The sequence below is a fragment of the Megascapheus bottae genome, chromosome 19 (assembly GCF_031878675.1).
Source record: "Megascapheus bottae isolate mThoBot1 chromosome 19, mThoBot2.hap1, whole genome shotgun sequence".
Classification (NCBI taxonomy): Eukaryota; Metazoa; Chordata; class Mammalia; order Rodentia; family Geomyidae; genus Megascapheus; species Megascapheus bottae.
Window position 1 is genome coordinate 47,025,314 of NC_143527.1, and position 14,319 is coordinate 47,039,632.

Consider the following 14,319-nt stretch of genomic DNA (forward strand, 5'->3'; position numbering starts at 1 on the left):
CCAGATGTGACGCCATCACATGCATTTCATGTAATACTGTGTACAGATTAATATGTATGATATGCTTTGTGTGTGTATGTGTGCTGGCCCTGGGGCTTGACCTCAGGACCTGGGCTGTCCTTCAGGTTTGTTTTGTTTTTTTGCTTAAGGCTAGTACTCTACCACGTGAGCCACAGCTCCACTTTCACTTTTTTGCAGGTTAATTAGAGATAGGAGCTTCATGGACTTTCCTTTCCAGACTGGTTTCAAACCACAATCCTCAGATCTCAGCCTCTTGGGTAGCTAGGATTACAGGCTTCAACCACCGGCTCCTGGCTATGCCATACTTTTTAAAGAGATACCTGATTCTAGGTGAGTGGTGTGAACTGGCAGACTATGTAAGCTGAGGCATGTTTTAGCAGTGACTAATTCTTCACTTTAAAGATAAATGTCAAAGGGCCACACCTGGTAGCTCTTGTCTGTAATCCCAACAATTTCAGAGGCAGAGACAGGAGAAATGTGATTCCACACCAGCTCAGGCAAAAACATTAGGTAGACCTCATCTTTAACATGAGCTATGAGGGATGATGCATGCCTATAATCCAAACTACATAGGGGGGTAAGGAGGATTAAATCAGAAGCTGGTCTTGGAAAACTGCATACGACTGTTTGAAAAATAATTAAAAGCAAAAAATGAAGGTTAAGAGAACAGCTTAAGTGGTGGAGCATTTGCCTAGCAAGTAGAACTCTGGTATTGTCTACCCTCTAAAAAGAAAATGACAGTAAGTTCACAGATAATAATACATTCACATACTCTATGGGATAATTTTTGACTTGTTTATTAAACTTGGCTGACATTAAGTTAGCATTTCCATTTGGAATAAACCCCTTTAAGTATGCACCATGATTTTAAATATAATCTAAAAATAAAGCACTTTCCTATTCCATGTTATCATTATAACTTAATAATACACTGGATGTCTCTGTACTTCATAAAATTCATCTTTTTTTTTTCCCCTCCAGTAGCCCAAGTTGGCCTTGAACTTGTGATCTACCTATCTCAGCCTCTCTGGTGTGCTGGGATTAGAGGCAGCATGTACTACTATACCCAGCTGACATGAGAATTCTTAAATGTGAGGGTGACTGTTCTGGATCACGATCTCCATGTCTGCCTGGGTTGCAGCTAGGTGTCTGGTTAGTCACTCTTGCCAGCATTGGTCTCTGTGAGTAATAATAACACTTGATGGGGAGACCACACAGCGCTACTTGAAATAATAAAAAGGAATTAAGAGTATGCAACCAGAAACCCTTCACCTGTCCGATGACTCTGTAAAAGAAGCTGAGTAAGATGGTTTTGAAAACATGGCCACAAAGGAAACCAAGTCAAGCTGGCTTGCTCAGTAAGAAGACCTACTCAAAGCCCCTGTTGTACCCGAAGGTGTAAACTAGTAGAGGATTCCCGCTCCATCCTCCAGGAACAGCTCCTTCAGGACCACACTGGAACAGAATCATCTTTCAAGCTGGCAGGGATGCTGTACTCATTCGCTCTGCCTGCCCCTAACCACACAGTATGTGCCAGGACCCAGTGCTCCGCAGGGAGGAAGCTATGATTTATGTGCATTGTCTCTATCAGTCAGGTGGCTTCCAACTCAGCTGCTGCCCAGAGGAACCTGTTCCTGACTGACAGGAATCAGGATGCTTTTTTCAGTTGTAACTTTGTTTGTACTGGAGCTTGATCTCTTAGGGCTTGGGCTCTAACCCTCAGCTTTTTCACTTAATGCTGTTGACTGCTCTACCACTTGAGCCACAGCTCCATGTCTGGCTTTTTCCTGGTTCAGTGTAGCTATGAGTCTCACGAACTTTTGTGCCCAGGCTATCTTTAAACCACGATCCTCAGATGTCAGCCTGAATCACCAGCACCTAGCCACCTCGCTTTATTTTCTCCGATGCCTGGTGAGAGCTAATACAGAAGCTGTATTATGTAACCACCAGCACAGAAAATGTGCCTCTTAGCAAAACAAAAGTAGTGAAATAAGAACAGTTTAAATTACTTCTAAACTTTAATCACCATACATTCCCACACATTTCTGAAAGTTTCAATTTCTCTCCTCATTTTGGCAGAGACTGTAGGGTGGCTTTGCTAAACCTTGTATCCTATGTACATATCTATACCGGAATCTTTGTGTGTGCATACACACATACACTGTTCAGTACTGGAGATTAAATTCTGGGCATTATCTCTTAGCCATTCTACTCATGACTAGCACTTGAGCCAGTTTTCAACTTCTAGCTTTTTGCTGGCTAATGGAAGAAAAAAGTCTCACAGACTTTCCTGCCCAGGGTTGGCTTTGAACTTTGCTCCTCAGCCTCCTTAGTAGCTAGGAGTGTAAGTCCGAGCTACTGACTCTTGACTCCTCAATCTTAAGACAAGGTGTTTTGATTACTGTCCCAAAATAATTCTGCATTAGGTTCTAGCATAGAAAAAGTGGAGTGTAAAATTGTTTCAAAGGAGATAGGATGTAACCATAGTAAAATGGCAGGGAAAAAAAATGTAGCTTGTCATAGTCTTCTTCTAAGCTCAACTCCAAAATACAATAATCATTAGAAGGGCAAAAAAACAAAAACGGAAGGACCTAGCTCTCACCCCCACCCCCAGCTGCCTCTACCAAACACACTCGCCCTAAACGCTGCAGGTTTAAAGTGCCAGGAAGTTGCTCAGGCCAGGAATCAGCTGGACAGAGTTCAAAGAAGAAAACTTCAAACAGGCTGGTCAGGAGGAAGGCTGGAGGGGGAAGGGGGATGACAGTTCTCAGGCATTCAAGTGCATCAAAAGAATCAACATCTTTCTTGTTAAAAAAAAAAAATCTGTAAATGGTAAGGAATTCTTCTAAAACTCTTCTATCTGAGGATGTGCCGATGTAGTAGAGTCAAAAGACTTAACAGAACAGCAGGCAGCAGGGCCTGGGGTCTCCTCCCCAGTGCCCGGTCTCGACTGTCTTCTGACAAGTCCTCGGCCCTGGTTGAGGCTGAGGCACACTGGACCAAAGGCATCTGGTAGGACGTGGCCCTCTTCTCCGGCCTGTCAGGGCTGGAGCCATCGCTGGGCCTCTGGCCATTGAACAGCAGGTAGCGGCCCCGGGTATCCTGCTCCATTTTGAAGATCTCATATTCTGTGTGAGGTAGCTTGATGCCCAGGGCCACGCAGCCATTGGTGTGCGTCACATCTTGCTGGATGCCCACCTGCCAGGAGCCCTCGGCCCCACATTCGTTGCCATTGAAGACATTGAGGAGCGAGGCAGTGGCTGTGTCCATTGGGGTAACTTTCATGTGGTTCACTGTGGGAGACAGAGATTTCTGTGACTCATCCAGTCAGAGCTGGGGATCGTCAACCTCTACAAGGTGTTTTTTCCAGAAAACAGTGCCATTACCTCTCTGTACTGCTGACCACAGAGTCACATACACTGACTGTCGAGGCCAGGGAGTCCCACGTCCCCAGGGAAATGGCACTTATGCCAAATACAGTCAGCCCACAGTCCCCAGGCGTACTACAGACACATTCATCCAGTTAACCAGCAAAATGCTGGAAGATGAGATGTGGCTCAAGTCTACTTCTGGCTTCTTGGGTGTGTGGCTAATTGGAGATCAGTCTCACAAACATTCCTGCCTGGGAGCCCTTTAAACCACAATGCTGAGTAGCTGGGATTACAGGTATGAGCCACCAGTGTCGAGCTTTGAACATTCATCTTGTCATTTTTAACAATGCAGTGTGTCAAGCATCGATGGAGCACTGGCATTGCGTTAGGTGTTTCAGGGATTAATGGTGATCTGGAAATTATGTGCTAGCCAGATGCCACTGGTTCACACCTATAATCCTAGCTACTCAGGAGGCTGAGATTTGAGGACTGAGGTTCCAAGCCAGCCTAGGCAGAAAAATCCCCATGAGACTCTTATCACCAATAAATGACTCAGAAAAGCCAGAAGTGGTGCTGTGGCTCAAGTGGTAGAGTGTTTCCCTTGAGCACAAAGAGGCTCAGGGACAGCATTCAGGCCCTGAATTCAAGTCCAGGATGAGCAAAAATAAAAAATAAAAATAAAAGGAATAATGTGTTATCTAAGTGTAGTAATGCAATCACTACATTTGTGTGTGTGTGTGTGCGTGTGTGTGTGTGTATATGCGCGTGTACGTGTAAATTTTTTTGTGGGTCATAGGACTTGAACTCTGGGCCTGGATACTGTCCCTGAGCTCTTCAGCTCAAGGCTACCCCCTACCCCTGGAGCCATAGCCCCACTGCCCATTTTCTAGTGATTAATTGGAGATAAGAGTCTCACGTTCTTCAGTGCCCAGGCTGGCTTTGAACCTCAATCCTCAGGCCTCAGCCTCCTGAGTAGCCAGGATTACAGGTGTGAGCCACTGCTAGTATTAAAGGCATGAGCCACCAGTACCTTGCTTCACTATGCTTTTTTATAGAAGGGACTTGGAGAACTTGGGGCCTGATATCCTAATGGGTACTGTAACTAATTCCCTGTAGATAGCAAGGGGCAGGTTTATGTTGCAGGTGTGGCCAGCAAACACACGACCTTTTCCTCATGCTCTGCCTCAACGTAACATGTAAGACCAGCTCCTGAGCCCTCTGTGGGGACAGGAGGCAGCGGACCTACCTTTGAACACGAACTCTGTGCCACCCATGACCCTGGAGGATAGCATGCCGTGACTGTAGCGGCCCCGGGCGTAGATGGTGAAGGTGGGGTGCTTGCACACAGGATCTGAGTAGTGGTAGTAGTGGCCTTCCCAGGTGTTGTTGTTGTCGTGGAAAATGAAGTGGCGGGTGAGGAAGAGGACTTCAGGGCGCACCTCACAACGCTGACTCACCCACTCCCCGTGCAGGCCAATGGTCAAGTCGGCCTTTGGGGGCAGGATGGGAGGGTGGTGTTCATCAGAGCGGTAGATGATCCGACAGGCTATGCAGGCATGGTTGTGATTCTGAAGCGAAGAAACAAACACACTTAAGAGACCTTACAAGCAATGAGAAGCTTCAGAGCAATTACAAGCCAGCTCTGGAGCAGTGAGAGAAGAGTGACATGCTGTGAACACACCCAAGTGTCTGCTTCACGGTCCAGACCTGCCTAACAAAACAGGACACATGTACAAGCCAGGCGCCAGTGGCTTATGACTGTAATCCTAGCTGCTGAGGATGGTGAGCTCTGAGGACTGAGGTTCAAAGTCAGCCTGGGCAGGAAAGCCCCTGGGACTCTTCTCTATAATTAACCTCTCAAAAAGCTCTAAGTGGAGTTGTGGCTTAAGTGGTAAAGCACACAAGTCTTGGGTGAAGAAGTTAAGAGATAGTGCCCCAGACCCTGAGGAAAAGCACCAGTGCTAGAACATTCACGAGAGTGTGCACCCCCCCCCCCCACACACACCACCACGACCAGATCACACGTATGCAGAGCATCAAGGCTCAGATAAATACCAGCACAGAAAGATGATTCTAGCCAGGTCCTGAGAGTCTTAGCTAAGCCAGTCTCATCGCCTCACACACAGCTGGTGACCTTAGGAAAGTGATTCATTTCTGTTTTGACTTCCTCATTTAACAATGGAAAACCAGTATAGCCAGCCACTTGCACACATGTTATAAGAGAGAACGATTAAGCTGGCTCCTGCTCAGTCAGTCCATTCTGTATCAAGACCAGAGACAGACAAGATCTGTCTCTTGCCAACCACCATCTTTCAAATGTATGTTATAGTGAATAACACACAATCTGAGTTCAAAGGAAGCAGCCCACGTTCAAGAACTATCCAAGTTTCCTCAAAAAGCTACTATGAGAAAAAGTTCTAGGTTTTTCCCCCTCCACATAGTAAGTTAACATGGCGTCATTAACATGTTCAACTCTAGAACACATCAGGCCTGGCATCAGCCGTAAGTGCGATGTCTGTCACAGGAAGGGATAAAGCTGGGTTGAGAGGAGACTATGTAGAGCTGAGCCCCAGCCAGTGCCATACTTTACATCACCTGCAAGTAGGCCAGCCACATTCTGGAACAAGGGGAGCCACGAAGATGAGCGAAGGTAACCCCACAGAGCTGCTGGCTTCCTGCTGGAGTTCCTGTGACAAGGCTGTGTGATACCCACCGGGCCCACTGAGGCCTTGCCCCACTGTTTACTCCACCCACCAAACAAGCACCATTCCCCACACTTGGCTTGCCACCTGGAACCTGGGAGTTTGGACTACTTCACTCCTGGCCCTTCTAGGAAAATCTCAACCCCTGAAAAAAGTTTTGGCTGTTTGTTTTGTTTTTTCAAATAGCAGTACTGATGGAGGAAAAGCTAAAGCTGTTTAGATGAGAGAGAAGGGATTCTATTGAGTTCAGCCTTCCACATGGCTAGGTTGACAGGCACTCTTTACCAATTCAGCTTCTAGCTGAGAACAGTTCTCGACTTATGCTTGGGCTGGCGTCAAAATGAAATCCTCCTCACTTTAGCCTTCAGCCTTCCAAGCAGCTAGGATTAGAGTGGCGAGATACCAGTAGAATGGAGAGTTTCTCTCTGTCTCTCTCCCCTTTATTCTTTCTTCTTTTTTTTTTTTGTACTGGTTCTGGGTTTGAATTCAGGGCCTCAGTACTGTCCCTGTACTCTTTTGCTCACGACTAGAACTCTACCACTTGAACCACAGCTCCACTTCCAGATTTTGGGGTAGTTAATTGGAAAAAAGAAAGTCTCATAAATTTTCCTGCCCAGGCTGGCTTTAAATCGTGATTCACCACCAGCACCTGGCTTCCCTCCTTCCCTTCCTCCCTCTCTCTCTCCCTCCCTTCCTCTCTTCCTTCCCTTCTCTCTGTCTCTCTGTCTCTGTCTCTCTCTCACTATCTCACAGAACAGAAGTTTGAACTCAATGCCTGTTCTGGCTAGGCTGGCATGGCAGTACTTACCCACACCTCTAGCCTTGTTTTCATTGGTTATTCTTAAAATAGGGTCTCACATCTTGCTTGGACCTGTGTCTGCATTCTATGACTTGCCTCCTCTAGGCTTTCCCTCATTGCTGGGTCACATGCATGTGCCACCTCATTCTGCTTCCCTCCATGGAGACAAAGTCTCAAGGATCCTTCCTTCCTTCCTTCTGGCTTGGAAACTCAATCCCCCAATCTCAATTGCCCGCCCCCATGTAGCTTGAAATGACAGGAATATACTGCTGTGACCAGGATGAGAAAAAAAAATGTGATTTTACTGATCAGCTGGCCTTGAACTACAGTCCTCCCAGTCTCACCCTCCCAAGCGATTCGCATTACAGGTATGGATGAGTCACCAGTGCCTGGCTCCATTTCTTTCCTTTTTAAGGCTGAGTCATATTCTACTGTTTATTTATTTTTGCTGTTTCCACTTAATCAGTTGATAGACACTTGGGCTGTTCCCATTCTGAAGGCTGTGAATAATGTTGTCATGGTTCCCGAATATCTGGTTGTATTTCTGCTTTCATAGTTTTGGTGTATTAACCCAGAAGCAGAATAGCTGGATCACATGACAACTCATAGCTTTAATTTCAGAAACTACCACACTGTTTTCTGCCATGGTTGCACCTTTTCACATTTCTACCTCCAACACAGAAGGGTCCATTTTCCCACCTTCATGTTTATGGGCAATAGCTATCCTAATGGGTACCTACTAAGTTTGCCTATGGTATCCTACTGTGGTTATTTTCGCATGCTTTCTGGCCATTCATACTTCATTCTTACAGAAATATCTATTCAAGCCCTTTGTCCATTTTAACTAATTTTCATTGCCTATCTGTTTTTTTTCTTTTATTGTTGTCTTTATTTTTGGCTTCTGAGTTGATTAGTTACTTGGTTACTTGAAACAACTCTGTAACTATTGCTAGGAGATAAACTATGATACACATTCTTCCTCTCTGTGGACAATATCAACAAAAAGAAACTCCAGCTCTATCCCTGGCTGTAAATAAATTGAAACCCTTGGTTACTATCTATCTGTGATTCATATAAAAATTCAAGAGAACTATAGGCATCATTTCAGGAAGTAGGAAATAATGCCTTCACCTTGTATTGCTAGACGGCTTGAAAAGTGGCTTTCTTATCATCCATGCTTATGGATAATGGTCTGCACTGTAAAATATTGCCTCTTCATGAAATTAGCTTTTTGTGGGTTTTCTCCTTGGAGAAGCATCATGTTCTAGACTCACTAACTCACCAATTTAGTTTCTATTCCATTCGATTTCCCTGAAACTTAGCGAGGGCTTTTCAAAGTTGTTGTACACCTAAGATCTGAACGCTAGCGCAGAGGAAGCAGAATATGCTCCCTTGTTGCTGTTCACATGCACTGGAAACAGCCTTAATTAATGGTAAGTAGTGGCAGAAGTGTTTTATCTTACATGTAGGAAGTCCTGGGTTCAATCCCCAAACCACAAAAAAAGCAGAGAGGCAGAGTTAGGAAGAAAAAAATCCCTAGCAACCAAGACATGTGAAAGGGTATCAATGTATGTGAATTAATGCACCTTCTATATGGCAAATATCATGTAACCCTTTTATTAATTACAATAAAAAAAGAAAAAAATCCCTAGCAATCTCTGACAAGATGAAGTCTGTTTTAAAAAATGAAATGCACACTTTCTGAGTGCGTAGAAAGTGGCGAGCATGCCTCTTCAGCCTATGGGTTCCTAGGTTCAAGAGCTTCAGCCTATAGATGACATCGGGCTCTGAGAGTGTCTAGCATATCTACTGTGAAGAGATCACAGGAATGGTTTCTAGGCCAGGCATCCAAGACACTCACAACAGAGAAACAATAACTTGGTTCAGATGACTCTGCAATGCCAAAGTGGACTCAGGCTTCTAACTTGGTCTTGGGACTTACTGAGTGCAACCTCCTAGCCCTAGACAATTCTAAGACTGGAGTCCTAAGAAGAACAGATGTCCCCTTGTCAAGGACTCCAGCTCCTGGAAAAAAGTCTTCTTGGGCTGGTGACTAATGAGAGTCTTCTAGCTCTCTCCCATTTCCTGCCAATATGTATTTCCAACAACATCTGTAGAGTGTCCTCTTGTTTCCATCACCTTCCCAAATGGAAGAAGTTACTTGAAAGACAACTAGAGAAGCAGTCTGGACCAAATATTAAGGCTTCAATTTCTTGAGCTTAAGAAGTTTTGTTCCAGGAAAAGAAAAAATGGAAAACAGACAATGGAAATTTCCTTTCCTAGGGTTGTATTTTATGGGATAAACCCATGTCCAAAATATTGCTTACAATTAACTGCAACTTTTCGGGGGCAAGTGCTGCTGGGGACACTCTTGAGCGAGCCCTTTTTGGGTACTACATTGTACATTTTTTTTGAGGCCAAGGTCAATGCAGTCCTTTCATGTTTCCCACACTTTCCAGCAGGGGACTGCATGCCTACTGGTTGTAATGAGGTTTCTGATGGGCAGATTGACAGTAGAAAGGTATCCTGAGTAATTCAACAGGCTAATAAATAGAGCAGCTGGTGTTCATCCAGAAAAGCAAGGACGGCCCCAAAGAAAAGGCCCCTTTGGGTTGCTTTGTAGATCTGAGATTCTAGGATACTACGGCCTGGGGAAAAAATGATTATCCGGGCAGAGAGGCTACACAGATGGTCCCTGGAACTGTGGTTCACACTGTTGACTGCCTACCCTGCTGGATTGGACTGAGCGATTATATCCTGTCAAAATTCCTGTTTTGTGATTATGACCCACCATGTGAGAGTCATTGGAGGGGGGATTTTGAAGTAACTGGATCACGGAGTAGAGCCACATTAATAGGATCAACACCCTTAGAAAAGAGGTTTCCAAGTTTCCCCCCCCCTTTTTTTTTTCCCCCCATGGAGGACAGAATGAGAAAGGAGCCATCTACATTGTAAAGGGGATCCTCACCAGACTCTACCCTTTCTCTTAAGTCACCTTTCTCTTCAGTCTTTCAACCTCCAGAACTGCTGTCCAAAGCTGCTTGCGACACTTGCAGTCCTGCTCTGCTCCCTTACGCAGGGTGGCCAAGGTAGTCTACAGGCCCTGTGAGCCGGGTCTCCAAGCAGGGGGACACACATGAGGTAAGGAACAGGAAGTCGAGGGCCACGGGGACGGTGCACACCCACCTCTTGCACTATGAAGGGACGGATGATTTCTGACACAGGGTTTGAATGTGTTCCCCACATTAATGTTAAACGCTATTCAGGGTGGAACTCCGGGAGGTAATTAGAATTGGACAAGTTCATCAAGGCAGTGGTTTCCTAAGAGGAGGAAGAGTCGGGAGCTAGCAAACTTGACCTGTTTCACCATGTGACTTTCTCCAAATTATGATACAGCAAGAAGACTCTCCCTAGATGCCAGTGCTATGCTCCTGAATTTCCTAGCAGCCTCCAGGACCATGAGCCAACTAAATCTCAGCTTACAAATTACTCTGACTCTAGTATTTTTTGACAGCAACAGAAAGCAACCTAAGACACTCGGTTTGTAGCTGCTACTGAACAGGAAAAGGGGGGAACAACTGGATACTCTATACCTCAGAGTTCAGGAGGAAGAAACCTCTGGAAGTGAATTTTCTAAGAACTTTGTATCGAAGAGATAAGCTTCACAAAGTTCCTTCCTTCCTTTTTTTTTTTTTTGCCAGTCCTGGACCTAAGCTCAGGGTCTGAGCACTGTCCTTAGACTTTCTCAAGGCTAGAGCTCTACACTTGAGCCTCAGCACCACTTCCGGCTTTTTTCTATGCATGTGGTACCAAGGAATCGAACCCGGGTCTTCGTGCATGCTAGGCAAGCACTCTACCACTAGGCCAAACTCCCGGCCCCCTTCCTTTTTCTTTTATTTGCCTTCCCTTTCTTCCCATCTCACCTTTCTTTCTCATTTTTCTTTGCCTCCCTCCCTCCCTCCCTCCCTGCTTCTCTCTTTCTTTCCTGTTCTGGGGTGGGAAGGTGGGGAGGGGGGTTGAACTCAGGGGCTTGTGCTCTCCTTGGCTTTTTCACTCAAGGCTGGTGCTTTACCCCTTAAGCGACATCTGTACTTTCAACTGCTTAATTGGAAATGTGATTCTCATAGACTTTTCTGCCTGGGCTGGCTCAGAATCAAGATCCTCAAATCTCAGCCTTCTGAGTAGCTAGGATTGCAGGTGTAAGCCAAGAGTACTTGCTACAAAGGTCTTTCTTGTTTTAGGAAACAGTAATTCCATGAAGATCTCTGTACACACATGCACAATTATGTATAGTCTCATTTGTGAGGTAGTCCCAGTAGGAGCTGTTTTTTAATTTTCAATTTTCTGAACTTCAAAAGAGGAGCTGTTGCTTTAGAAGACATGGCTTTGAGAGGAAAACTTGTATTTATTTTTACTTGCTTGTTTCATAGACTCCTAGGCATTTTAATTCACTTAAGTAATTGAATCTGATGATTTTTTCAAAATAATTAAGTCTGCTGTGAATTCCAAAAAACAAAACAAAACAAAACAAAAAAAAAAACCCCTGGCTTGAACCACTCCTCTCTCTCTCTATACTGTTTGTCTAACATTTGAGCAGTAAAGATATAAGACATGCTTTTCAAACGGCTGACTTCCTGCTTGCTGGGTTTTCATCCAGGCCTCTCAGAGTTTTTGCCTTTTAAGGGTGAAATGTTTACTGCTTGCATTGTTCCTGACAACAAATCTTTCCTGATCTACAAACTCCTGAAATAAAGCAACCCCAAGTGCCTGTCCATCTGCCAAAATACTCTGGAGGAGTCAAAGAATAAAATATTCTGGGTCCATAATATGGCTGGAGGGCAGCAGCCTGTAGAACAGCAAGCTCTGCCCAAACAAGATGGCCACAAAAGCAGCATCCATGTCTTCCCCCCCCCTTCCTCTCCCTCTCCCCCACCTTTCTTTCTTTCCTTGCACCAGTAATAGGGTTTGAATTTAGTGCTTGGGCACTATCTCTTAGCTTTTGTTGCTTAAGGCTTAGAACTCTGCACTTGAGCCACAGCTCCTGCTGGTTAACTGGAGTTAAGAGTCTCCTGGACTTCCTTTCCCTGGGCGGGTTTTGCCTCTCGATCCTCAGATTTCAGCCTCCTGTTAGACAGTATTACCAGTGTTAAGTCACTGGTAACACTATTGGCAGGCATAACTTATTGTACCTCTGGCCTTCACCATTCTCTTCATCTCCTATCACCCCTATAGCCCCGAGTCTTTTCCTCACACTGACAGAAGATACCAGAGAGTATGTGGCTCCTTCCCCACTCCAGGCCTGCCCCACCCAAGAGATGGCTCCCTAAATGGGATGGCTCCCATCCCATTTAGGGAGACCTAACTTACTCAGCTCCAGAGCCGGTCCAGTCCCTGGCTTGAAAAGCCCATTCTGACAGCCATCTGATCTGAAATCCTCTAACATCACCAGGAGCAGAAGTCCCATAGTTCAACAATACTTTTCACCTAGAATCAGCCCTTTGTATCTTTTAGGTTTTGCACCTGAGGTTTCAACCAACTATAATGGATTTAAAAAAATATATGGAGAGATCCTGGGAGTTTGGCCTAGTAGTAGAGTGCTTGCCTAGCATGCCCGAAGCCCTGTGTTTGATTCTTCTGTAACACATACATAAAAAAAGCCGGAAGTAGTGCTATGGCTCATGTGGTAGAGCTCCAGCCTTGATGAAAGCCCAAGGACAATGCTCAGGCCCTGAGTTCAAGCTCCAGGACTGGCAAAAAAAAAATATTGAGCAAAACCAAGCTGCATCCATACTGAATACATACAAATGTCTTGATTAATATTTCCTATCTGTTTAACATTATACTTAAGTTGTCTTAGATATTATATGTCTTCTAGACATGATTTAAAGCATGCTGGGAGATGTTCAGAGGCTCTATACCAGTGATGCACTATTTTATGTAAGGAATTTTGGCATTCATACGTGTCTTGCAACCAATGCTCAATGGACCCAGAGGGACAGACATGTCTAACATTTCTGTCTGACTGGTGTGTTGGTTCCTACCCTGGAGCTTAAAACTTAGGAGCACACAGAGCTCCAGACTTTTCTTCTTTTCCTATAGGTCACAAGTCCCCTAAAATCCTTATGGTTTCCTCCTTCCTGAAGGCAGCTCTACCACAGCTAGTTTGCTGGGACAGAATATTTAAGAGACACAGCTTGGGGAAAGCTGTCTTGTTTTCAGACAACCCTTTTGATTTATAACCATGTGGTTAAATCAGTTCAGGATTTTGGAGAGAGACCAATTCCATTTGCTTACAAGTCTGATCCTGAGGCTTGGGTGTTTCTAATGCTCCTGGCAACCATTTGCTTTTTAATAACCATTTGATTCTATCACCATAAGCATGAACTTGGCTACACAATCTTAACTGCCTGGTTCTGAAGAATCCAGGCCGAGGATGATGGCTGCCCTCGTGTTAAACTCTATTTAAGAAAAGCATCTTCTTTCACAATTATTTCAGGTTGCCTTGATTTTTTGTTAATGAAGAGGAGCCAGTTTCCTCCTGAAATAATCCCCACACACCTGAATCTCTGCAAACATCATATATTTGCCAAAGGACTCTGAACCTCACAGCAAAACTGCATAAAGCCTAGAAAAACAAGTTGACTTGAAGTTTCTATTTTTACATGGTGTCCTGTTTCCACAGGGGCTGAGACTCGTGGTTTCAAACTCAATTTAGCATTTAAACTAATTTTCAGCCAGGTCTCCATGGACCAGCAATTAGGAGAGGCGAAGAGTTCAAAGAAGGGAGCTTCCAGCCCCTGCTGCACAGGACTGTGGCTCTTTGAAGACACACACAAACACACACACACACACACACACACACACACACACACACACACACACACATTCTCCTCCCCCCCCTTTCTCTCTCTGTTTCCTGTTCTAGACAGGGCAGCCATAGGCAGCCCAGACAACCTGTTTCTGGACATCCCATGGGCACAGGCCACTGGGCTTTACCAGGTCCAGAGCCTGTCTGAAACACAGCTGTCCTGGGGAAGGATCTAAAAACTTCCTGAGGACTCAGCGGGCCAAGAGGTACAAGAGGAAGGACAAGGAAAGAATATGCCTTTTCCGTTTCAGGAGGCACACAGCCTTGCACTGTCCCGAGTCATCCCAGCTGGGCCTCCACAGTCGTCCCAGAGTGCCTGACCTGGCTGGCTAGTCTCTGGAAGCCTGAGCTCTCCTTCCAACTTTACTAGGCCTTGGCATTCCTCGGAGTCTTGGGAGAGAATGGGTCTTTCAGTAATTTAAATTTTGCATTGCCAGGGTGATTAGGTAATATAAGTTTGTGGCATACATTGCAGAAGGTACAAAAAGCAAAGGTACCTGATTGGCAGCACACAGTCTCATGGTCAGAGGCCATGGCCAGATCTCTTGTACTCTGCCT

The 14,319-nt window shown here is 45.1% G+C and overlaps 1 protein-coding gene across 1 annotated transcript in view; it reads right to left on the minus strand.

Annotated features, from left to right (window-relative positions):
- Window positions 1–795: 795 nt before the first annotated feature.
- Window positions 796–14,319, minus strand: part of Apcdd1 (APC down-regulated 1) — a 30,911-nt gene continuing 17,387 nt past the window's right edge. Inside the window, exons 4-5 of the mRNA XM_090353513.1 lie at window positions 4,639–4,960; window positions 796–3,314 (exon numbers count right to left, since the gene is read on the minus strand). Coding sequence (XP_090209639.1) covers window positions 2,878–3,314; window positions 4,639–4,960 — 759 coding nt within the window. The 3' untranslated portion in view covers window positions 796–2,877. The remainder of the gene's footprint in view (window positions 3,315–4,638; window positions 4,961–14,319) is intronic.